The sequence below is a fragment of the Tenrec ecaudatus genome, chromosome 1 (assembly GCF_050624435.1).
Source record: "Tenrec ecaudatus isolate mTenEca1 chromosome 1, mTenEca1.hap1, whole genome shotgun sequence".
Lineage (NCBI taxonomy): Eukaryota > Metazoa > Chordata > Mammalia > Afrosoricida > Tenrecidae > Tenrec > Tenrec ecaudatus.
The window spans coordinates 313,603,739-313,628,500 of NC_134530.1; the positions used below are offsets into that span (position 1 = coordinate 313,603,739).

The window sequence follows — 24,762 nt, forward strand, 5'->3', positions numbered from 1 at the left end:
GACTGGCTAGGACCGAAAGGCGCGTGCGTGGCTGGCTAGGACCGAAAGGCGCGTGCGCGCCGCGATAGGTCACCACCGACGCGGAACGGCTGTGCACCGGCTGCAGGGAGAGGCTAACCTTTGCCTTCTGTAACCTTGTTCTGCACGCCAATTTCTGGACTCCTTCTCTTCTGGGGTTCATTCGTGACTTGGGCCCAGAAGCCGGCGAGCTGTCCACGATGAGCAGCCTGACACAGAGCATTCAGGAGGTGCTGAAGGTTATGGGCCGTGTGCGCGGCTTTGATAGAGTTTTGGAAAAGGTATTGGAGACCAAGCCACGGCTTCCTAGGAAGGGGAAGCTCCGCTGGGTGCTGGGTGCTCGGGGAACGCTGAATAAATCTCTCTTGCTAGATTCGGATGGAATCCACCTGTAAATTCACATTCATATTTAAATAAGACCTACTTTAACTTAACCGGGCACCTAATAGCCTATTAGGTGCCAGGTCCAGTGCAGAATCGTAGGTAAGTATGTTTATTACTGTTTGGAGAGGAATTCCTCTGTGCTAGTTTCGTCGCTAACCGAGAGGTTGGCAGTTGAACCCACCCAGTGACTCTACGCGAGAAGACTTGGCGACCTGCTCTCTGAAACCCCAAGGGACAGTCCTTCTGGTGACATGACATGGGGTCGTTAGGAGTAAAATTGGGTACTAAACACTGGGGTTGGCAGAGTCCACTGGTTCGAGAAAGATGAGTCTGTCTGCCATAAGATGTATAGTCTTAAAGAGCTACTCTTGCCTATGGAGTGCCTGTGGACGGCAGTGAGTTGTGGTTTTGTTTATTAAAGCTAGGAGCTAGGTGGATTGGTGGAATGAAGGAAAGGGAGTTACTTGACTTTTGTGGTTTAGGAGGTTTCACCCAGGAATTTCAACTAAGTCTTGAAGTGAGAGTTGAAGCCCTGTTGGTGTGGTGTTGCAGTGGTTACTCATTGCCAGGATCCACAGGGTCCGCAATTCAAAATCACCAGCAGCCCCCGCCCCACTGGAAAGACTGCACTTTGTACTCCTGTAAACAAAGTGTTGGAATCCCACAGGGGGTCGCTATGAGTTCAGCATTGGCTCCAAGGCAGTGAGTTGGGTTTGGTTTTAGAAGTAAGAGTTAAACCCCTGGAGGAAGGGGGCTCTGCATCTCAGAGACAAACACTCTTGAAAATTGGGGTGGCATAGTGGTGTTGGGCTGCTAACTGTAAGATCAGAAACTCAAAACCGCCAGCCGCACTGCAGCAGAAAGAGGAGACTTTCTACTTGTGTAAAGAGAAACAGTTTTCAAACTCATGGACTAGTTCTATCTTGTACAGGGTTGCCGTGAGACTGAATGAACTCTATGTCAATGAGTTTGTTTGTTTTGGAAGATAATGTGTGGCAGCATAGGCAGGGCTAATCCTGCTCCACTTTGCATTTGAACTGGCCCAGACCCCCTAATTCCCAGTATCTTTGTAGAAAATCAGATTTCCAGAAGGAACGATTATAAATATGGGAATAACAGAATCCCTTGGTATTATCAGCTTGGTGAGACATTTATCCTCAGAACTTGCAGGTTTTTTTCCCTAAAGGTGTTAATTGTTGACTGTTTTTCTTCCTATTAGAAAAGTACTGGAAACTGGGGGATGTTTAGAAGTGAAAAGTTAAGTATTAATCACCCACAGTTGTTTGTACGAAGACTTATTTTTGTTGGTCCCCCCTTGGAACACAATGTTCTGGCTGCATTTTCAAAATATAAATAGGAACTCTCTATCTCTCAAGGACCCCTGGTGGCACAATGGTTAAAGTGCTCAGCTGCTAACCAAAAGGTCAGCCCTTAACTCGGGGAGAACAAACCTGACCATTTGCTTCTGTAAAGAGGAAGCCTGCTTGGCCGCAGTGCTGCGTCCTAGAAGGTAGCAGTGAATTGCAGTCAATGCATGCCACGCAAGAACCTGTCTTAGAGCTTTTATGACAATAGGAAATAAAATCCTAACGACTAATGTTCTCAAATAGCAAATGCTATGAGAGTCAAGGACACACTACTCTGAGACAGTAAGTTTTTGAACAATATATTATCCCTCTAATGGCAGGGCGATCCATCCCCTAACACAGCATCACGGGTCCGGTAGGCGCAATTGAACAGCGATGATAAGTAAAGATTATAGTAAAGTCATAGCATGAGAAATAGAAGAGAGATTGAAATAATGGAGACAGACACATTTCATGGTAGCATGCTTACCTCTGCCTCACTTGGTGATCTATGTGGAAAGAGAGATATTTAATGCTAAGGCATTTATATTCTCTGGGGACATGCAAGCCCCCTAATTACAGGTGAAGACATACATCACAGGAAAGGGTTGTGCTATAGGCAATACAGTACTGGGGGTGTGTGTCTAAGGGTATACACACAATAGGAAGTGGAAGGATTGGGGGTAGACATGTGGCAAGATGGGCTGGTCCTAGATTCAGGATGGCAGCCTGACTTTGGATGTCACTGAGCTGGTTTGACCTGTTCCCTGGCTCATTATCCACCTACAGGAACCAAGTCAATGACTGCAAGCCTTTACAGAGATGTAACCCATTGTCCTTAGCAGCCTGGAGCAGGGCCTACCTGTAGTCTGGCAACTGCCTGCCTTAAGGGAAGTAGGTAACTTTTACCATCAGCTACAAGCAGTGTCCTAAGTCTAACATCTAGTTGGGGGAGACGACTTGGGAGAAATCCTTGTTTCCCACACCCTAAAAGTTGTGCCAGTCTTAATGGAAGTTTGAATTTCTTTAAAAACCACTAGTCATCTGCCTTGTTCAGTTTTTAGCAATCACATGGATATGCATCTTGTGAAAATCCTGCCATGGGTAGGATTTGCCTTTGAATGTCTACTTAAAATCATTGCGCTGATCATACAGTCATAAGGAGCTGTCCTAAACTGCGTGCAGCCTGTGCCGCCACTTGTGTTGGCTTGCCTTCCAAGAAGGCTGACGTCTATGGATGGAGACTTAGGCAGCAGCTGCAGTAGGGTTGAACAGTGGGACACTGTTAGATTCGGGAAAGGAAGGCGAGCTCACCTTGGACGCACGGAATGAACATGACCACTTGAGATGACAAAACGACAAAAGGAGTTTATTTTCTAACTTGAGTTAGGGCTTTCCTCCCTCCGCTGCCGGCGCAGCGGGGACCCAGCGTCCAAAGGGAATCAGCCCCGAGTCCTTCGTTGGCTGGGCTTTTATGGGGCAAGGGGCAGGGGGCCGTCCAGTGTTGTTGTTCTTCGAATTCATTGGAGAAAACTTCTGGCACCAGCGTTGTGCAGTGATGGTTGGTAGGCTGTTCTGCGTGTGCTTCCGGATTGGTCAGGCGGTGGTGGTCCGCAGTTTGAATTTTATTGGTCAGTCCAGGTCAGGCGATGGGTCTCATTGGTCAGTTTGGGACAGGCGATGTCTCATCCGACGGAGTTGCATCCGTAACCAGGAACTTGAAACTGAAAACTTAGGCCTACTTGGGTTTCAGGCTTTTAGAAGCCTGTCATGGCGCAAGGTCAGGAAAACACAAACAAAAATACAATCTATACAAACAAAAACGCAATCTAACATTCCCCCCTTTTCTTGTAGAGACTGTTTGGAGTAATCATACTTCAACCATGCGAATGAGGTGGACAGAAGCGAGAAACTTAGATTATATTACACATTACCCAGTCAAATTCAGCTTGGTTGAGGGGTGCATAAGTTTGTCTAAGTATCATAAATTGCACTGTGTTAATGCGGTTTTTTACAAAAGCAACTAGTCTATTAAGAATACAAGGCCCAAAGGTTAACAAAAGAAGCAGTATTACTACAGGTCCTATGATAGAGGATAATAGGGCAGTGTACCACGGGGAACTGCTAAACCACTGAGAGTACCAGCTTTGGTTTTCTGACTGAGTTAATTTCCTGTCTTCAATGCCTTTTCGGATATGTTTCATGGAGTCTTTTGTTATTCCTGAGTGGTCTGTATAGAAACAGCATTCTTCATCAAGGGCCATACGTAAGCCTCCCTGCTGTAGAACAATGAAATCTAGCCCTCTACGATTTTATAGGACTACCTCAGAAAGGCAGCTTACAGATTTTTGTACATGAGTTATTGCATTTTCTAATTTGGCTAAATCCTCATCAGTTAAACTCCGGAGATGGGTCAGCCGTTATTCTGGTTGCTCAGAGCAGCTATTCCTGTGCCCGCTCCAGCCACCCTAACTCCAAGTAACAGAGCAAGAGTTATAACAGTGACAGGTTCTCTTCTAGTCCTCTGGTGGTGTAGGTTTGACCATTGTAACCATCCACCCTCCCACGAATGGTAAATAACCCGGGAAAAAGAATTATACCGAATTCCGCAGCATTGGTAGGGTGTAACAACTTGGTATACAGGCAAGGGGAAGGTCCGGAGTTGGAACATATCCACATACTACCTTCAGTAGGGATTATCCACGTATTGCTCTGGTTGACTTGAGAATTAATGTTTATACATGAGGCCTCATATTATTATGGAATTTTTCCTACACATGCTCCAATTTCCTGAACATTTTCTATTGTGAAGCTTTTTCTTTTGCGGCTATCCCAGTCACACCTCACATCAGCCTCCTGAATTAAAGTTTTGTCTATCGGTAGGGCGTCATAATACGGGGGTTCTATACTACAACAAAGCCAACAACTTTTAGTAGCATTGGGGTTAGTCCTGTTTAAAGCATTATACATTGATACTATTAAATCAAACAAGGGAAAACTGAGGTGGGTCCTGTTCTGTGTGTCCTCTGGACCAGCTGTTGAAGTTAAAATGCGTAAGGCTTTTGGGACTGGGGTGGCTATTATTTCGAAAGGTTTGGGACGGCAGGGTACTACCAACAAACGGACTAAATCATAATTGGGTCTTCCGTTATACAAATATAAGGCCCACGTTACTCCTCGGATCCAGGTTTCCCTGTGATGATACCGGCTGTGGATGATGGTTTTTATGGTAGTATTAGCATCAGCACTATTAATAGACGCAAATTTCATGGACACATACTCTTCTTGAGAACTCCATTCCAATCACCATCATTGGCGGTTACACAAGCCCATTCAGAGCGATAGGGCCGTTGTGCTTTCCTGGAACACACCTGTTGCAGGTTACGTCCCCACGATTTTCCTCTGTCTGTACCCTCAGGCCAGGTTGTAGGGCACACATGAAACCCCTGTTTTCTCATGACCAGTTTATTATTTGAACGTAGTAAAGGTGTGCTATACCCAATATACCACGCCACTTGAGGGGCGGGGCCAATTCTTTTTTCTCCCCAGTGTTGGTCAAGGCTGAAAAATATCTCAGGGTACTGCATTGCAGTTATTGGGTGTGTTTTACTTATGGTTGCCAGAGCGTCTCTGGTAACTGGAATTTTAAGAGTCCAGGTGTGAATCCAAGGTTCATGTTGGTTATAGTTGTAGTTTACCCCGATAATCGCAGAGAAGAATGCCCAGAGGGCCGCCAGCCACAGGATCATGAGGGTCTGCTGAGGCGCACCCGAAGTGGGTTGTTAGGGTGCTGAGTTGCTGTTCACAACTTCTCTGGAGGCTCCGCTAGGCGGGTATGGCTGTGGTGAATCCACCTTCAAGGCTGGGGGAGAGGTTAAACAACTTGGTAAGGCCCTTTCCACCTTGTTTCTAAGTTTTCACTACGAAACCTTCGAACCCAGACCCAGTCCCCAGGCGATGTTGATGTGGACTTCCAGCCGCCTCGGCCTGTTCAGTGGTATTTTGGTAAACAGCCTGAATGGCGGGCCAAACATGGGCCTGTAGCCTCTGCAAGGCTTGCATAGCTCCTAATATCTCAGCAGGCTCTGCATAGGGCAGATTGACCACTCAAGGGACAATGTGGGGTGGTTTACCATACACGATTTCTAAAGGTGTTCATCCAAGCATGTAGGGGGAATTCCGCACACGGAACATAGCAAACGGCAGGAGAGCCACCCAGTTTTCGTCAGTCTCAGAGGCCAATTTGGTTAAAGTCTCCTTTAAAGTTCTGTTCATTCTTTCTACTTGCCCAGAGCTTTGCGTACTTTGTGCGCAATGCAATTTCCAGTTTGTCCCCAGAGCCCGGGCTAAATTTTGAACGACCTCGCTTACAAAAGCAGGTCCATTATGGGATCTAATTGTCTGAGGCATTCCATATCTTGGAACGATCTCTTCTAACACCTTCTTTGCTACTATCAGGACTGTCTCTCTTTTCGTTGGGAAGGCCTCTACCCAACCTGAAAACGTATCAATGAAGACTAACAAGTACTAGTAACCATATTTGCCTGGCTTGATCTCAGTGAAATCCACCTCCCGATGTAGCCCAGGTTGCTTATCTCTTTCTCTAGCCCCTTGGTGCACATTTATAATTTTACCTGGTTTCATTTCTTGGCAGACACGGCATTGGCTCACCAGCTGTTCTGCAGTCAGTCCTTGGCCTTTGAACTGGAGTTTGGCAGTTTGCAACAATTGCAGCACCTTCCTTTTTCCCAAATGAGTGGTACGGTGTAAATTGTTCAGCATCTCTCTTCCCACCTCAGCGGGGAGGATAAGATTGTCCTAGGCCATTAGCCATGGCGAGCCCTCTTCAGTTAGGGCAAGCAGCTTTTGTTTGGCCCACAGTTCTTCTTCAGCGGTATATTCAGGCGCACTTTGAATGGACCCCATTCCTGGAGGAGAGAATTGAACAAGGCATACCTGCCCACCTGGTTCTCCAGGTCCATCTTCCTCCTTTCCTTGGAGCGCAGCCTTTCTCGCCTCCTTGTCTGCGGCACGATTGCCCTCAGCGTTCATGGGGTTGCCCTTCTGATATCCGGGCGTGTGCACCACCGCCACAGCTTTTGGCAGTGTCATGCCTCCAGTGGCTGTAACACTTCAGTTTTATTTTTTATTTCTTTTCCTTTAGCAGTTACGAATCCGCTTTCTTTATACATAGTCCCTGTAATATTTACAGTTCCAAAAGCATACCTACTGTCCGTAAAGACCAGCAGCCTTTTACCCTCGGCCAGCTGCAGGGCTTTTGTTAACGTGATTAGTTCAGCCTTCTGGGCAGAAGTCCCTGTGGGCAGACGGTCGTCCCACACCACTTGTCCTTCCACGGTAACAACTGCTGACCCGGCCTACCTTTCACCACCCTGCATGAGACTGCTGCCACCTGTGAACCACACTAGCTCACTGTTAGGGAGGGGCCTGTCGGTGAGGTCTTTTCTGAGTAGGTGGATTTCTGCCCGAATTTCGGCACAGTCATGTTCCACCAGCCCCGTCTCCAGCTCCGGCAACAAGGTGGCAGTATTTAAAACAGTGGGAGAAGAAAAAGTTATTCGGGGTGCATTTAACACCAGTCCCTGGTAATGAGTGAGCCGAGCATTTGAAATGCACTTCCCTGGGGTTGTTTCAAAACTCCCTCTGTGGCATGAGGGGTATAGATCCCCAAGTCCTGCCCCAGATAGTTTGTCCGCGTCTTTCACTAGCATAGCAGTCGCGGCAATAATTCACAGGCAAGCAGGCCATCCGGCTGCAATGGGGTCCAGATTTTTTGACAGGCCACCGGCCTCCTCCAGGACCCAAGCAGTTGAGTCAGGACTCCTTTGGCCACTCCTTTTGCCTCGTCCACAAACAAAGCGATTGGCTTGGATGGGTCTGGCAACACAACAGCAGGTGGCTCCAGCCCTTTTTAAAGTTTTAAAGGCTTGATTTCCGGCTGTGCTCCATTCCCATTGGGATTCCTTCCCTCATAAAGGGACTGGGTGATTTCTGCAAACCCTGGCATCCATAACCTGCAATAGCCCACCGAACCCCGAAACTCTCTCACCTGTCGGGGCCCTTTAGGAGAGGGTATGCTTAGTGTGGTTTGTTTCACAGCTGCGGTTAGCCACCGCTGGCCATCCTTTAACTTGTATCCTAGGTAGGTGACTTCCCTCTGGCAAATCTGGGCCTTATTGGCCAATGCTTGATACCCCAACGACCCAAAAGTTTGAAACAGAGCTCGTGTTCCTGCCAGACACTGTGACTGGGTGGGGGCTGCCAGGAGTAGGTCATCCACGTATTGCAGTAGCGCGAGGGAAGGGTGTTGGGCTCGCTACTCACTGAGATCTTCGTGCAGGGCTTCGGTGAACAGGATTGGCATGCTTTTGAATCTCTGAGGGAGCCTTTGCCAGGTCAATTGTCCATGGAACCCCCCCCCCCCATGTTTATCTGTCCACTCGAAGGCGAAGATCTCCTGGCTCTTGGGGGCCACGGCAAGGCTAAAGAAAGCATCTTTAAAAAAAATTTTTTTTAAATAATAAAAAAAGAGAACATCTTTTAGATCAAGCACAGTGTACCACATGAGTAGGGGGCAGCTAGCTTAACAGCGTATATGGCTTGGGCACCGTAGGGTGCATGTCGACCACACACTTATTAACCTCGCGCAGGTCCTGCACGGGGCGATATCCCTGCCCACCAGGCTTCTGGACAGGGAAGAGCTGTGTATTCCAGGCGGACTTGCATTTGCGCAGGATACCTTTTTCTAGCATTTCCTGTATGACGGGCAATTCCTTCTTTGGCCGCCAGGGCCATGGGATATTGTTTGCTCCGGACCGGCTCTGCTCCAGGTTTGAGTTCAATAAAAATGGGAGGCCTGTGTCGAGCCCACCCAGCTGTTACAGTCTCAGCCCATGCTTCTGGGAAGTTCCTTAACCATTGGCTGATTTTGGCCCCCGAGGGACCTGGTTCAGGTTGAAATAGTCTGTATTCATCGGCTAGATTTACCTTGAGGTCTGATATTCGTCTTGTTCGGTGGTGTAGAGTAGTCAAAGTTTGCCCGTTTGAGTCCGTCAAGCGGACCTGTTCATTTCCAAAGTATATTTGTGCATTGAACTTGGTTAAAATGTCTCTTCTCAGCAGGCGTGTCAGGCTCTCGGGGATGAGCATGAACGAGTGACTTACCTGACCCAAGCTGAGGTCCACTTTGCAGTTGGAGGTCCATCGGTAACAGTTGGTCCCTGTGGCACCTTGCACCCAGCTGGTACGAGACGACAGTTTTCCATTGTCGTGGGTGAGGACCGAGTGTTCTGCCCCCGTGTCAACCAAGAGATCAACCGGTTTCCCCTCCACCAATAAAGTTACCCTGGGTTCGGGGAGGGATTCCGGACCCCATCCCCCCTAATCACTATCTTCTTTGGTTCCTGCATAAAAGATGGGCCTGTTGGTTTTCAATATTTCTTCGTACACCTCCCCGCCCTTCTTCCCACTTCCTAGTCTCTTCTTCTTTCAGGGACACTGATTATCCCAGTGCCCCCTTGCTGACAGGAACTGCACCAGACCTCTCCCTTCTTCATTAGCCCCCCCCACCTTCTCGTCTTTCCCTTTCTGGACAGTCGAGACAGTGAGTGAGTGAGTGAATGAGACAGTGAGTGAGTGAGTGAGTGAGTGAGTGAGTGAGTGAGTGAGTGAGTGAATGAGACAGTGAGTGAGTGAATGAATGGGGCAGTGAGTGAGTGAATGAGACAGTGAGTGAGTGAGTGAGTGAATGAGCAACCCTGTTTCTTACATTAAGCACACTGGTCTTTGTCAAGTCTGACCCTGTGCCCGCTTCTTCTCTCCCTAGGTCCCAGGGCACGCTTTCTGTTTTCTCCTGCAGCTACCGCTGCCACCATCACCTTAGCCACTTCTCTGACCACCTTCTTTGTTTCGCCTGGTTGGAACCTTCGATCTTCCTTTCGCTGTCTTTCTTTCCTTTCTTCCGGGGTCTCTCTATTGTTGTACACCTTTTCTGCCACCTCCAACAGGCCCTTCAAAGTCTTTCCCCCTGGTCTCTCTACTCTTTGTACTTTTCTTTTAATATCTGGTACGGCCTGATCAATAAAAGCCATCATCACTGCAGCCCTCCTCTCCTCAGATGACGGGTCCATGGGTGTATATAGTCTGAAAGCTTCCATGATGCGTTCTAAAAACGCAGCTGGATTTTCTTGGGGACCTTGCCTCACATCACCTACCTTGGCCAAATTGGTCGGCTTCCTTGCTGCCGCTCAGAGACCAGCCATGAGAACCAGGAGATAAACTTGGAGCCTCTTCCTACCTTCCGGTTCATTGAAGTCCCATGTGGGTCTTTTCAGGGGAAATGCCTGGTCGATCGCCCTAGGGTTTATTGTGGGCTGGTCATCACCTGGTACCGCCTCCTAGCCTCCTGTTGGATTCGCTCTCTTCTGTGCTAAAGAGAACACGGAGAAGCTGCTGGCGATCATCCCAGGTGAGCTGATGCGTGAACAGAATTGTCTAAGAGGTTAATAAGATCCTGAGGGTTCTCAGAAAACTTAGCATTCTGAGACTTCCAGTTATATACGCCGCTAGTGGAAAAGGGCCAGTATTGGAGGGCCTGCTCCCTGTCATCTCGCACTGGGCCAACTGCCCGCAGCGGCAGGGCCTGGGTATAGCAAGACGCTGGGTTGGAACCGGAAGGTTTTAAATCCCTACCCAATTGCTATCAGGAATGAGTGGCAGGCCCTGCAGGAGTCTGAATAGGAAGAGGGGGAGAACTAGGGGAAAGGGAGACACTTGAAGGTGGTAGTGTGGGGGAAGGGGTCGGGGGAATTTCTGGTGGGAGGGGTTGGGGTTATAAAGGGGTGGCACTTGCCAGTTTGCTTCTGCATCCTCAGGCAGTGATTCTGCCTCAGTCTGAAAAACCTTTGGATGAACTTTATTAGTAACCAAGATCTGGCTCTGAAAATTTTTTATCCAATTAGGGGGATTCTGCGCCAAATCTTGCCACACCAGGATATAAGGTATTTGGTCAGGATGGCCTTCTCGTCCGGGTCAGAAAACAACATCTTTCACTTTCTGGATGATCGGTAGACTAAAGGTTTCCTTACTCGGCCATCCAACTCTGAACGTCGGCCGGCCACTTCGAATGACAGAAAATAATTAGTTTCTCCTTTCTGACATCCACAGAAAGGTCATTTGCTCTAGTTTTGACTTCCTTAAAATTGTCCACCAATAGGGACAACGGGATGCTTGAAGAGCCTCCCGTAGCTGTGGAAAAATAGACGATTAAAGACAAGACAAGCGACACGAAAGCGAAACAGAGACACAGCGGACGACCACACAGTATCAGCAGTCTCTGGGGCACCTAACGGCTCTCCATCTGAACAGACCCAGTCTGTTGGAACCCAGGTCCGGACTCTAACTGGAACTTACCAGGGGCACAGGAGGACGTCTCCCACTCTGAACCTGACCAGTGACCGCTCTGGCGTGTCCGCCTCAGTTGTATTCTGGCCCCAATTAATGGCGCCACCCAGAAACCTGTCCGGACAGAATTTTAGAAAAACTCCTACCTCAAGGTCGGTCCGTGTGCCTGTGGCAGGGCCCGTGTTCTCAATCCCAGATCCCGGATGAGCCCCCAAATGTTAGATTCGGGAAAGGAAGGTGAGCTCACCTTGGACGCACAGAATAATCACGACCAGTTGAGATGCAAAAACGGCAAAAGGAGTTTATTTTCTAGCTCGAGCTAGGGCTTTCCTCCCTCCGCTGCCCGGCGCAGTGGGGACCCAGCCTGCAAAGGGAATCAGCCCGAGTCCTTTGTTGGCTGGGCTTTTATGGGGCAAGCAGCAGGGGGTAGTCCAGTGTTGTTCTTTGAATTCATTGGAGAGCACTTCTGGTGCCAGCGATGCCCAGTGATGGTTGGTAGGCCGTTCTGCGTGTGATTCCCGGATTGATCAGGCCGTGGCGGGCTGCAGTTTGAATTTTATTGGTCATCCCAGGTCAGGCGATGGGTTTCATTGGTCAGTTTGGAACAGAGTTGCATCAGTAACCAGGAACTTGAAACTGAAACTTGGGCCTACTTGGGTTTCAGACTTTTAGAAGCCTGTCATGGCACAAGGTCAAACAAAAACACAATCTACACAAACAAAAATACAATCTAACAACACAATGCCCACTAGAGATACAATGCAAGCTATAAATGTTAGTAATGTATGATTTCAATTTTCTTAATAAAAATCAAACCCACTGTTATTGAGCCCATATTAACTCATAGCAACCACTTGTAGGGTTTCCAAGACTCAAACTTTATGGGAGGAGACTACCTCATCTTTCTTCCTCGCAGTGGCTGCTGGGTTTTAAACTGCCAACCTTATGGTTAGCAACCCAGTGGCTAACTCCCAGTGCCTTTAGGACTCCTTAATAGCCACATTGAAGGTAAAAAACAAAGAGGTGAAATGCGCTTCAGCCATATTTTATTACTACCTGATTTTAACATGTAATCAACCTAGAAAAGTATTCATGAGATGCTTGACATTTTCCCCCCATACATAGTCTTTGAAATAGAAGCCATGGTGGCTGGCAGAGTGGGTTGCAAGTTGGGCTGCTAACTTCAGGGCTCCTCGGGAGGAAGCTGAGGCTTTGTAAGCACCTGTAGCTCCAGAAACCCACAAGGACGGTTCTCCCCTGCCCTGTGGGGTGCTGCCAGTTGGAATGGACATGATGGCACTGGGGGTGGCCTTTGAAATACACTGTCCCTTTTCATTTATAACAGGACTGCTCAGTCTGACCAGCCACATTTCAGATGCTTGATACCTAGTCATATCATAATCCAGATGGAGGGAAATGAGAAGAGACGGTATACACACAAGTGATTGAGATGAATACACTACAATGGACCCCAGGAGTGCAGTGGTTAAGCATTTGACTGTTAGCCAGTAGGTTGGCAGTTCAAGTCCACCAGATACTCTGAGAGAACGACATGGCAGCCCACCTCCATAAAGATTATGGCCTTGAAAAATCTTACGGTGTTGCTAGCCGTCATCATCGGCCTCTTAGCAATTGAATAGTAGCGAGCTTTGTGAATAACCATAAACGTCGGTGTAGATCTATACAGTAGTAGGTGCTGTGTGTTTGCTAATTTGATTTTGTGGCTTTTGGTGTTTCGTGTGGGTAGAGTTGCTGAGATTTGTATATGTCTAGGGGTCCTGGTGGTGCAAGCAGTTATGTCAGGGGAGACCACCTCCTAAGAAATATCATGGGTCCATAAGCACACCTGTATGGAAATAATATGAAAAGATCATAGTAAACTCATAGAGAATAAGGAGAGGTAGGTGAGAGTAAAATAAAGGAGTCACACATTTCATGGTAGCACATTCACCTCCTGGACTGCCACGATCGCAGCAGCCCCGTCTCTGCAGAGAGTTCTGCTGGAGGTGAGCCCAGAGGGACGGGGAGAGAGGAGGAGGGAGAAAGGGAAAGAGTGGGACCAGATGAAAGGGGGAGACCGGAGGAGAAAATACATTTATTTTTAACCAAGGCTTATATATACTTGGGGGGATGTCCAAGCCCCTTGATTAAAAGTAACCACATACGTCACAGGAAGAGGTTGTATTATAGGCAAGAGAGTAATGGGAGGGGAATGATTTAGTGTTATTCACGCAATAGGAAGAGGAGGGATTAGGGGTACACATAGGACAAGATGGGCGGATCCTAGATTCAGGATGGCAGCCTAACCTTCTCTGGCTCTCCATGGAAACAATCACTAACCTAATCAGCAGGTGTGAGCCCCACCTACCGTGGACCAAACAGTAGCCTGATGGCTCTGGATGATGCCTTCGGGGAGATAACTTCTAACCAGCTTGCTTCCAAGTGCGCTACAATCATTTACCATTAGTTGCAAGCAGTGTCCTGGGTCTGACATATATTTTGGGGGGAGACAGCCTTTTTGTATCCCGCACAGTTAAGTGCCAACAGTTGATGACTCAACCTTCCCAGCGTCTGCACAGGAGAAAGACCGGTATTTGCGTCTGTGACGATTACAGGGGCCGCTCTGCTCTGCCCATGAAAATGGCTCAACAGCACCCCGTAAAAGCAGTGACCCATAAGTCTAGTGGTGGGCATGAGTCCTCTTCCATGACTGTACATTTTTAGGTGATTTTGCTTCCCTGAGGGCATTTGCCAGTGTCTGGAGACAACTTTGGTTTTTCACACCAGAGGAGAGAGGTGGTCATGGTCTCTAGGGTATAAAGACCAGGTGTGGTGCTAAACATCCTGTCATACAGAGTAGCCCCTCAACAAAGATTGATCCAGGCCAAATGTCAGGAGTGCTACAACTGAAATCCCGGACCTCAATGAATCCCTTAATCAGGAGCTCAAACTACATAAATTTCTGTATATGCTCAAATATAAACCGACCTAAGTATAAGTCGATGTACCTAATTATTACTTGGGAAACCAGAAAAACTGATTGACTCGAGTATAAGCTTAGGGTAGAAAATGCAGAAGCTATTGGTGCGTTTCAATAATCAAACAAATGAAAATAAAATTACTAAAAATTGAGACATCAGTGGGGTAATACATTTGAATACTTATTATAAATAAAAGGACAAGTCATTTAACATTAGTAAACCAGCACAGTAAGTGGAAAATAGGTTCAACAAAAACAATAAGGTATCAACAATGATACCTTAAGAGTACTATTCCCTGAGCTCAATCAGCAACCAAGCTAAAATGTAACCAGTTAAAATCCTTCAACACTGGATTCCTCATCATCATCCGTATCCCAACGCAGAGCTTCAGCTGGTGTGAGGTCATCATAGACATTGTCCTCACTGAGATCGCCGCCATCACCATCACTGCTGTCATTTTCATACAAAGCGCAGTCTTCACTGCCATCCATAGCATTACTAATACTACATTTCTGGAAGGCACGTCGCACCTTGTCTTCTGGAATGTCTTCCCATGTGTCTCGAACCCACTTTGCTATTAACTCTGTGTCCGGCTTCATGAGATTACCTCCTTTTGTTAGTCAGGCTCGACCAGATGACATCCATTCATGCCACATCCTTCGCACACGGTCTTTAAAAGGCTTATTCAAAGATACATCCAGCGGCTGCTGTACAGATGTAGGCCCACCTGGAATAATGGCTAAAGTAACTGTACTAGATTTTGCCAATTTTTTTATGTCATCCGATAGGTGAGCTCTGAACATATCCCGAACAAGTAACGGTGGCTTTTTCTTTAAGGCTGCTCCTATCGTCGGTTCCAAATTTCTTCCAGCCGTTTTTTTGTTCCGTCTTCATCCAGCCTTTAACGTGTGTACGCACAATGATTCTTGGTGGAAAATTGATCTTTTTAGGCAAGGTCTTTCTTTTAAATATAATGACAGGACTCAGCTTAGTTCCATTAGCCAAACATGATAGAACAACTGTAAAGTGGGTTGTTTTGGTGGGTTTTTTTTTCATTTTCTGTGGTTTTGAGAAAAATGTTATTTTCTCCTAAACTTGCCACAGTTCTATTGCTTGGAAGATCAACAGTCATGGCAGTTCCATCCATATTCCCAATATCTGCCAGGTCATAATTATAAATCCTTCTTTGTTTTCTAATACATGACTGGAGTGGCATAATTTTTTTCTTCAAGGTCTTAAGGCAATTTCTGGGGAAAATTTGTTCTTTGTCTCAAACATAGGCCAAACCTATTCATGAAGCGGGTACACCATCCTTCTGATGCAGCGAATTTTTCAATGCCTGGTGCTTTATATTTGTCATCCTTAGCCATTTGTAGAGCATGTATGCAGATTCCCATGCATGTTACACTAACCATTTTGACGACACTCCATAACCCATTTATGCAACTCACTCTCTAGAGCCCCATAAAAAGACGTTAAACCATGATGAGCTTTTTTAGCTTTTGGAATCTGTTCCAAGTCAGCCTTCATTTTCTGCCACTCCCTCACTTGCTTTTCGTCAACACAGAATTCCCTACTTGCAATACTGTTATTGCTCTCTTCTGCTCTTGACACAACTTCATTTTGAAAACCAGCCTCATATGACCGGCATTTTTGTTTGGTTCAAGAGTACCCATTTCTAATAGGATAAAAAAACAAGACTTTGTAAAAGAACTTTCAGGGTAATGCCCCCCCACCCCCGCCCGCGACATGTTAGCCAGGAAGTGCGGGGGGGGGGGGGGGGGGTGCGGAGTCTGTGCGGGCAGGTGATGCAGGATGTGAATTAACACAAAGACCAGAGGGGAGAGACTGAGCGCAGTCACAGACACATCCTTATCAGTTCAGCTGCTGGTGTAAGTGAATCACTACAGGTGCTTCTGCGAATTGGAGCCGTCCAAGTCATAGGACGGCTCTGATTGGTTAGATGTGAGTAAACAAACATTCAAAGTCCTGCAGTGTCAGCCGGGCTTTGAATGAACAGTGGAGAAATGGCAATCATCCACGAGATAATGGGCACTCGTCCTGTTACCTCAGGGGGTTCCAGCGAGATGTGATCCCACGAACTTGTGTATAAGCTGAACCCCCATTTTTTCAGCACATTTTTTGTGCTGAAAAATTCGGCTTTTACATGAGTATATATGGTACCACTTTTCATGTCCTTTCCTTAATTTAAAGCCAACTCTATTTGCTGAACTTTTGAGTTGTTTGTTCAATCCACAGGGCATCACTTGCCTTCTAAGGTACCAAACAGAATGTTCTTTCTCTCAATCTCTGGTTAAGAATTTCACCATATTAGGTACCAAAATCTAATGAGGTAAGAGTTGTAGAGACAAACAATCCAACAGGTAAGTGGGCACAAAAAATGTCAATTGTGGGATACAAAAAGACTGTCGCCCAGTTCAACTCCCCCAAATATGTATATGTTAGACTTAGAACACTGCTTCCAACTAATGGTAAATGACTGTCAAGTTATCTCCCTGAAGATTCCAGCCAGCCTGAGCAAGCAGACACCATTGTTTCTCCCATAATAGGCAGAGCTCACTCCCTGCTGTTAGGGACAGTGGATTGCTTCCCCTGACAGCTTAGGCTAAGTCAAGTCTCCAGCTCTAGGGCAATAAAGGTTAGGCTGCCATCCTGAATCCAGGATCTTCTCATCTTGTCACATGTATATCCTTAATCCCTCCTCTTATTACACGTATACCCCTAGATTGTCCCCCTCCCATTACTGTATCACCTATAGTACAACCCTTTCCTGTGACCTGTGTCTTTACCTGTAATTAGGGGTCTTGCACATCCCCAAAAGATATATAAACCTTGGTTAGCAATAAATCTCTCTCCTGACCTGTACCACCAAGAGGAGATGAGGTGAGCATGCTACCAGGAAATGTGTCGGACTCCATGATTTCAATCTCTTATCTCTCATATTCTCTGATTGTACTGTACTCATTACTTCTTGTCACTGTACAATTGTACCTACCAGGTCTGTGGTGATTTGCTAGGGGCTAGCTACCCTGACAGTCAATGGCTGCTCACAGTGAACAAAATGCAGACAAGTCTGACTTAAATTTAAACACTCACTGCCATTGAGTCAACGTTGACTCATAGCAACCCTATAGGGCAGGGTAGAACTGCCTCTTCCGGTTTTTGACTAAATCTTTACAATAGTAAGCAGCCTCATTTTCCTTTCACAGAACAGTTGGTAGAATTGAACCATCAGCCTTGTGGTTAGCAGCTCAGGGCTTTAAAAAAAAATCCACTGCCAGTGAGTCTATTCCAGCTCATAATGACCCTATAGTGCAGGACAAAATGACTCTCATGGGCTTCCAAGACTATAGCTCTTTATAGAAGTTGACAGACTCATCTTCCCCCCCCCACCCCCCCGTGGAGCAGCTGTTGGTTTCAAATTGCTGACCTTGCAGTTAGCATCCCCATGAGTAACCCACTCTGCCACCAAGACTCCTAGCTCCAGGCTTAGGAAAATCAAGAGTTCTTGAGTGCCCTTATTGATTCCAGCTCATAGCATCCCTAGAGGACAGGTAGGACTTCCCCATAGGGCTTCTCTAGGCTGTCACCTTAACAGAAGCAGATCACCAGCTTTCCCCCGTGTAGCTACTGAGGGCTGGTTTGGAATTTGCATTTCTAGCTAGTGCAGTGCTACTAGTTGTGGACCAGTTCTGGGAACCACTGGTAAAAACAGTGGGTCTCTTATGTAAACCATTATACATAAGAATCACCGGGGTACATTGGATTCTGTATATCTAGGGTGGAAAGGCAAATTCTCATCAGGAGGTTGAGCCAAAATGAACTGGTTCAAAGTTGTTGTTTGAACCACTTTTCAGTTAATAGCTGGCACTTAATCATTGTATCACCTGGATTGTACCTTAAAAATTAAGAGTAATCCTATGCATTATTGGTGAGGAATGAATATAAGGCACTTATTTTAGTAACCCTTTTATTCAAGTTCTGATGTTTGTACAGGTCTCAGAAAGTTATCATCTGAGGGCTTTTAATAAAAAACAAAAGGACCTCTTTTAAATATTCGGAATACTGTATAAAAGAAATATCATTTTTACTTAGTCACCCTAGACGTTCCAAGACTTTCTGGAATATTGTTCCTCAATGAAGAGATGATTTGAACTTCTTTGTTATTGTTTAGTTTGAGGCTTCATCCTATAAAAGCTAACCTCACTCCCTGACCTTGGATTCCCATATTCGCTTTTCGCAAGGTGCCGCCCCTGCCTGCTGGCTACTGTATATCTGGGTACTGCATTCCAAACTGGCCCAGCCCCACAGTTTCTGCACGACTCCATGCTTTTGCCTTGAGAGAACCTGTGCCAACATGATTAAGTTACCAGAGGCCTTCACAGCACCTACCCCAGAGGCATTCAGGAATGACCCAACAGTACCTGCTGTGTACCACTTTGGGGGACGATGCCTTGATTGCTGTTATTCTCTAGCCGGTTTTTATTACTATTAGTTCATGGCACGCCTCTCACCACTACCACCACTGCCAACACACAAGAGTACTTTTAGCTCATTTTATCTTCAGAGAATAGTTCTTTAATTTCCCCCTTTTCCCTTAGGGCTTCTTTCCCTCCCACGGTACTCACTTGTAACGTTTGTTATTTGGGGCCTCTCTCGCTCATGCCCACCCCAAGGAGTGTCATCTTCCTCATCCTCGAATCTTCTGCCCCTGCTCCAGTTGCCCACCCTTTTCATGTTTCCCCTTCAAAGTCCATCTCGGGTCACACGCACTGTCCCTGAGAAGTCTCCTCTAGCATCCTCAAATCTTCTCCTTTCCTTCCTATACCTTTGTCTCACTTTTGTTGTCTTACTTACGGAACTGTGAGTATAGTTGGAAAATACTTTGTTCTTCATCTCACTTAATGAGGGGTGCAGTCTGCTGCAGTAAAGATTTACAGAACCCCATGGAGCAGTGCTACTCTGCCCTCAATGGCAGTCGATCAAACTGAAAACTCGTTGGGAGCAAGTCCACAGTGTGTGTATGTATGTGTGTGTGTGTGTGTGTGTGTGTATAATTTTTTAATTGTCAAATTGAACTGTCGTGCCCAGTAGAAAGTGCCCAGTAACATACCTTTCACATCAAAGGTTCTCTGTTGAGTCTATTGTTGAAGCAAATCCATGCTGGTCACGTTGTAAGAGAGAGTGTTTTGTTGAGCCACGTGCTTAGAGGGGTGCACTCCTGCAGCAAACATTTACGTGCTTGCTTTGTGCCAGGCACCAGACAAGGCACAAGGAATAGACTGGTGAGTGAAACTGGCCCCAGCCCCTGCTTGTGTCATGTCTACCGTAGTGGGGTAAGACAAGCCATCAAGCAAGTACAGTGTTGCGTATGTTAGATGGTGGTAAGTGCTGTAAGGGAAGAAAACAAATTTTATGAGAGTGGGAGAGTTTTTTTATTTTGTTTTGTTTTCTTGTTCCTTAACGTGTGGATTCTTGTGGGGCTTTTGATTTGGGGGAGTTCAGTTTTAATGTGCGCTGCCATTTTAAGGTGAACTACCATTTTTCCTTAAATATGCCCACTCTACATAGGTACATAGGGTTTGTTTCTATGACAAAGAGATTGGAGGGTTGCTTGCATTTCAGAACCATTGTTTTCTAGATGAGTCCCAATTTTATCTACTGATAGTCCTTGGGCTTTTTTTAACACCACAGAACGAATGTCGAATGTTGAACATTGCCACAGAATGCTGACATTTTTCTCCTTTTCTTGTTGCATTTAGGTGTCTGTTGTTTCCTCTGCTCCTGGGAAATTGGTTTGTGAAATGAGGGTGGAAGAGCAGCATACCAATAAGATGGGCACTCTGCACGGTGGTCTGACAGCCACCTTAGTGGACAACATATCCACTCTGGCCCTGCTCTGCACCGACAGGGGGACACCCGGAGTCAGTGTCGACATGAACATAACGTATGTGTACAAGCTATTAAACACATGCGTAACATAAATAAAGCAGGAGGTTATTCATCTGGTCATCCTTAAGTGCAGGTAGAAATTTGCCCTGAAATATTCCATGAGGGTAAAACAATATAATGAGAGCAACTAATTTCTGAATACCAAACCAAATCAAAGCCATAGCCATTCAGTCGATTCCGACTTACCTGATAAGACACAGTAGAACATCCCGGAAGGTTTCCCAGACCTATCTTGCCACAGCCCTTTCTCCTTGGAGAAGTCGGTGAGTTTAAACTACTTACCTTTTGGCTGTACCCTTTATCCAATGCTCCTAGATTTCCGAGTACCATATGTATCAAACATAGAAAGCAGACGTTCAGCTGCTGATATGGCTACTGACAGGGAAATCGTCACTAATTCAAGGCTGGTACCTGTTTCATACTCTTTAAATTAGTTACTTGTATATACATTCGTTGCTTTTGATACCTGAAATTTTTATGTCTCTTTTTAAGAGTTTTATTGTCATATATACCATTTAATAGTTCAATCTTATTAAGAGTTATATAGTCACTACCACAATTTTAAAACATTTTCTTCTAATCACTGTTAGCTTCCTATTTCTCTCCAACTGCGCCAGCTATACCCCTAAGAAACCAATAATCCAGTTACTGTCCCTATACGCTTGCCTCTCCTGGATGTAATATACAAAAAGACATACCAAACAACAATAACAAAACCTCAAAGTAAAACAGAAAGACTTTAATCAAAGAGAAAGCAGAAAATATTTTAATTAAATGGGTCAAAAGGGAGACCAAATGATAAGGTACTAAATTTTAACTTTGCTTCATCTCCCAATAATCTACTTTCCAATTCACTTTGCCTGCTAGCAAGGTTGTTCACATCCCTGGTCTGTGGCCAGAGGGATTTCATCAGAGGCTTAATCCATGTGTATTTCCCCTTCACATTTTTTTTGTTTTTAAGAGAGCTCGATCAAATGTACATATAATCTTATGAGGATTTTGTGAAGTCTGTATATTTATAGAAAAGTATAGCTATAACTCAAGAAAGCCTTGGTATGCACATTGTGATATTGTAACAAGATCAACACAGGATACCAGGCTTCAGATCCCGATCAGGATCTTTCCCCAAGGCTCCTGACACAAGCTCGCGGGTTGGTAGCTCGTCAGTGGAAGCAGATATGAGGCTGCCCCCTGTTGTGACAGTGCCGACAAGGGTCACACAGCTCGCAGTGTGGAATTCCTGCACAAACAAATGGGGCTCCCCGTCCTGTTCTTAAAGCCACACACAAGGCTTCCGGACTTAGTTACAAGGCAATTGCTTTTTCTACCAACACAGAAAAGGTACCTATTAGGGGACATGCAGGAATTTTGGTGAGTCAGTGTTAGAGATATGAGGGCCATGGAAATCACCTCCCCCCCCCATTTCCAGTGGGAATAAATCGAGGTCTCAGTAAGCCCACCCACAGAACAAGATGTAGGTGATGGCACTTTTGATGTACCAAAAACCAAAAAGCAGGAAAAGACCACCTGTTGCAGGTGGCCAGGGTAGACTAGCTGATGACTGCTTTTCTATAAACACCTCACGTGAGAATGCAGAGCAACCTGCAAACCTAGCACAGTATTTCCTGAAACTGAAAAAGATCTACTTACACATCCCCACGCTCCCAAAGCTTTAATGGATCAACTTTTCAAAGTATGTGTTGCCCAAACCACCAGCCCACCAGCTAGAGCTCCCTGCGCTGCAGAAAGTCATTCGCTTGAGTAGAGACTAAGGCCTAGCCTCCAAGATTTACTACAGTGAGATAAGACGTTTCTGTGAACGCCCTATGGTTCACTCGGTACTACAACTGACATGGTCCCAAGTTTACACTGTATGTAAATCCTAGATTACACGGACTAAAGATGTGTCAGACTATGAGTTAGGTTAAAAAAAAAAAAAAGCTTTTTCAGAGCGGCTAATGCTGGGATGGGAACGTCATTTGTGTCGTTGGCAGCTGATTCCGACTCATGGTGACCCCGTGTGCAGAGCAGCGTAGTGCTCCAGAGAGTGACAGAGGCCTTTTGGAGGCCAATCCCCACGCTTGTCTCCTGAGGCTCCTCTGAGTGGGTTTGAATTGTCAACCTCTGGGTTAGTTACCAAATACTCAACTGCTTGATCCAGGATAACACTCCCAGGATCGGAGCACTGTGGGAAAATGCCAGACTTCCCAAACTTAAGGCTTGCCATTTATAACACAATGAGTCCTCTCCCTGGTTTCATTTAATGGCCTTTTGCCTACATGTCTTGACTTCTAAGATAAAATTTTGGGAGAATAACAGATACTTGGCATCCTATTTTGATTTCTTTCAATTGAGGTACACAAATTCCAAACTGACCTTTGTTCTCTCTGGCAATAAAGTCACAACCAGTCACAAGTATTGAAGTCTTGGCAAAAATACATCTTTTTTTTTTTTTTTTTTAGTTCCTTGCTCTACAAAAAAAAGCCGAACGATGATGATGAAACTATAAGGAAATGATTCCCTTTTCTTTTTATTTATTTATTTATTTATTTAAACAATTTATTGGGGCTCATAATGATTCCCTTTTCAAACACTAACATTGTTTTCAACAGTCCTCATGCTTCATGGTTTTTAATTTAGTGGAGTAAGCTGAACTGCTGACAACTTCAAGCCCAAACCCACTGCCATTGAGTCATTTCCAACTCCTAGTGACCGATACAGGGGTCTGGGATGGACAGTCTTTGTGGGGGACCCTGAGTGGCTGAACTGCCGACTTTGGTGTTGGCAGTTAAATCCTTACCAATACTGTGTCAGCAGGGCTCCTTAAGGATTAGTAAGTGGGCAGAAAGTAGCGCTCTTAAAAAACCTGGTGGATACAATTCATCATCAGTTTTCTGGACTCTGTTTCTCATAGTCCTTATGTTATCACTTTAGAGTTGATTACATTCTGAATATCAATATGATGCAGTCTAGAAACCAAGTGATCCTTCAAGCTGGAATTAAGGCAGATTAGATGAAAACTAGAGGAATTCTTATACTAACCCCAAATAAATAGTTAGTAAACTTAAAGGAAAGAGGCAAGAGAACTCCTTCCTATATTTATGGAAAAAGAAGCAGGTGAGTAAGATGGAGCGTGGTCAGGGCCGTCTATGTGTGATTGGCCAGAAACCAGAATCAATACTCTTGTACTATGTTTAGGTGTTATACAAGAGACATAGGAAGGCTGTATTGAGGTATGCACCACTTTAACTATATTTAAATTTGTTTCCTTTCAAGGTACATGTCACCTGCTAAAATAGGAGAAGATGTCATGATTACAGCACACGTTCTGAAGCAAGGGAAAACGCTGGCCTTTGCCTCTGTGGATTTGACCAACAAGGCCACAGGAAAGTTAATAGCACAAGGCAGACACACGAAGCACCTTGGAAACTAAGAGCCTAGCAGTCCGACCCCAAGAAACCTAGCAGTGAAAACCAAGTGCAAATGTGACTAATTGTTGAAAATAAATGAGCAGCACCAGAAAAAAAAAAATAGCCAAGCAATATTTTCTCCGGGGAAAAAGGACCATAAACACCAAGTAGGGTAGGGGTCTCTATCGTTTCTTTTATTTGAGGCCTGTTTTTTTTTTTTTTAAATCATGTGACTATTGCCTGAATGAAACAAAATTCTTAAGGTTAACTATAAAAGTACAAAACTAGTAGGAGCCACCTTGTGGAAATATTCTTTTAAAAGTAAATTCCAGGGAAGGTTTGATCCATGCTGAAGTGTGGCTGGAGCGGGAAGACATTTTGCTACGCAAAAGCAGCCAGCCAAAAAAGGACAAATATTGTATCACCTAACTTATATAAACGACTGGAAAACAGATCAGTGTACAGAGATCAAAGTTCGCCAGTGGTTACCAGGAGTGAGAGGTCAGAGCTTATAACGGAAAATTGCATTAAGGGTGGGGTTATACGGCTATTTATTGTAATTACTGTCAAATTACACACCTATAAAAACTGAATTGGGGCCCGTGATTAAAGCTCAGAAGCCAAGAAGAAAAAAACTGAATTGGCTAAAGTTATGCGGTGTTTGTACAACAGAAAGACGAACGGCTAATGCTGTGTATGTTTCATGGGGTTTGCTTCCTTAGAGGTTGAGAGTCATGGTTTCAGGGGGCATTAATTGACCTAATATGTTTACTGCCTCTGTTCTACCTCCTGTGCTGCATCACACAAAGGGTCGTAAAAACCCGCAAGCTTCCATCTAAAGTGCGGTAACTTGTCTCTATTTGTGAGGAGTAACGGGAAGGTAGTCAGGAGGCAGCTGTGGAATGTGTGGCCAATTCCCTCCTTTGACATGAAACCCAAACTGGGGGTGCCCAGCCACCATCCTGAACATTTTGATTAGATCTCATAGCTTCCTGGGATCATTCAAATCCTCATGACCTCCAGATTTCCTGGAGCCACGAACCTACTGCCCTGAGAAAATCATTAAACCGTAAACCAAAAACATTCCTGGGAATCACCTCAAAATCAAGCAACTGTTTCGCTAATAAAAAAGTTTGCCTTGAGCATTATATGACTTTAAGAACTATCTGTATGGGAGATCAAGTTGGAAACAGCAACTCAAAAGATTTCGAAAGATTAGCTAGCAAT

The 24,762-nt window shown here is 45.5% G+C and overlaps 1 protein-coding gene across 1 annotated transcript; it reads left to right on the top strand.

Annotated features, from left to right (window-relative positions):
• Positions 1–44: 44 nt before the first annotated feature.
• ACOT13 (acyl-CoA thioesterase 13) lies at positions 45–23,656 on the top strand. Its single transcript, XM_075533297.1, has 3 exons — positions 45–299; positions 19,936–20,120; positions 23,402–23,656. The coding sequence occupies exons 1-3, from the start codon at positions 219–221 to the stop codon at positions 23,556–23,558; spliced, it is 423 nt and encodes a 140-aa protein (XP_075389412.1). The 5' UTR covers positions 45–218; the 3' UTR covers positions 23,559–23,656.
• The last annotated feature ends 1,106 nt before the right edge of the window (positions 23,657–24,762 follow it).

Coding starts and splice junctions, on each gene's coding strand:
- ACOT13 (XM_075533297.1), top strand. CDS start 219: ATGAGCAGCCTGACACAGAGCATTCAGGAGGTGCTGAAGGTTATGGGC. Junction 300..19,935: donor TTGATAGAGTTTTGGAAAAG/GTATTGGAGACC, acceptor TGTTGCATTTAG/GTGTCTGTTGTTTCCTCTGC. Junction 20,121..23,401: donor AGTGTCGACATGAACATAAC/GTATGTGTACAA, acceptor TTTCCTTTCAAG/GTACATGTCACCTGCTAAAA.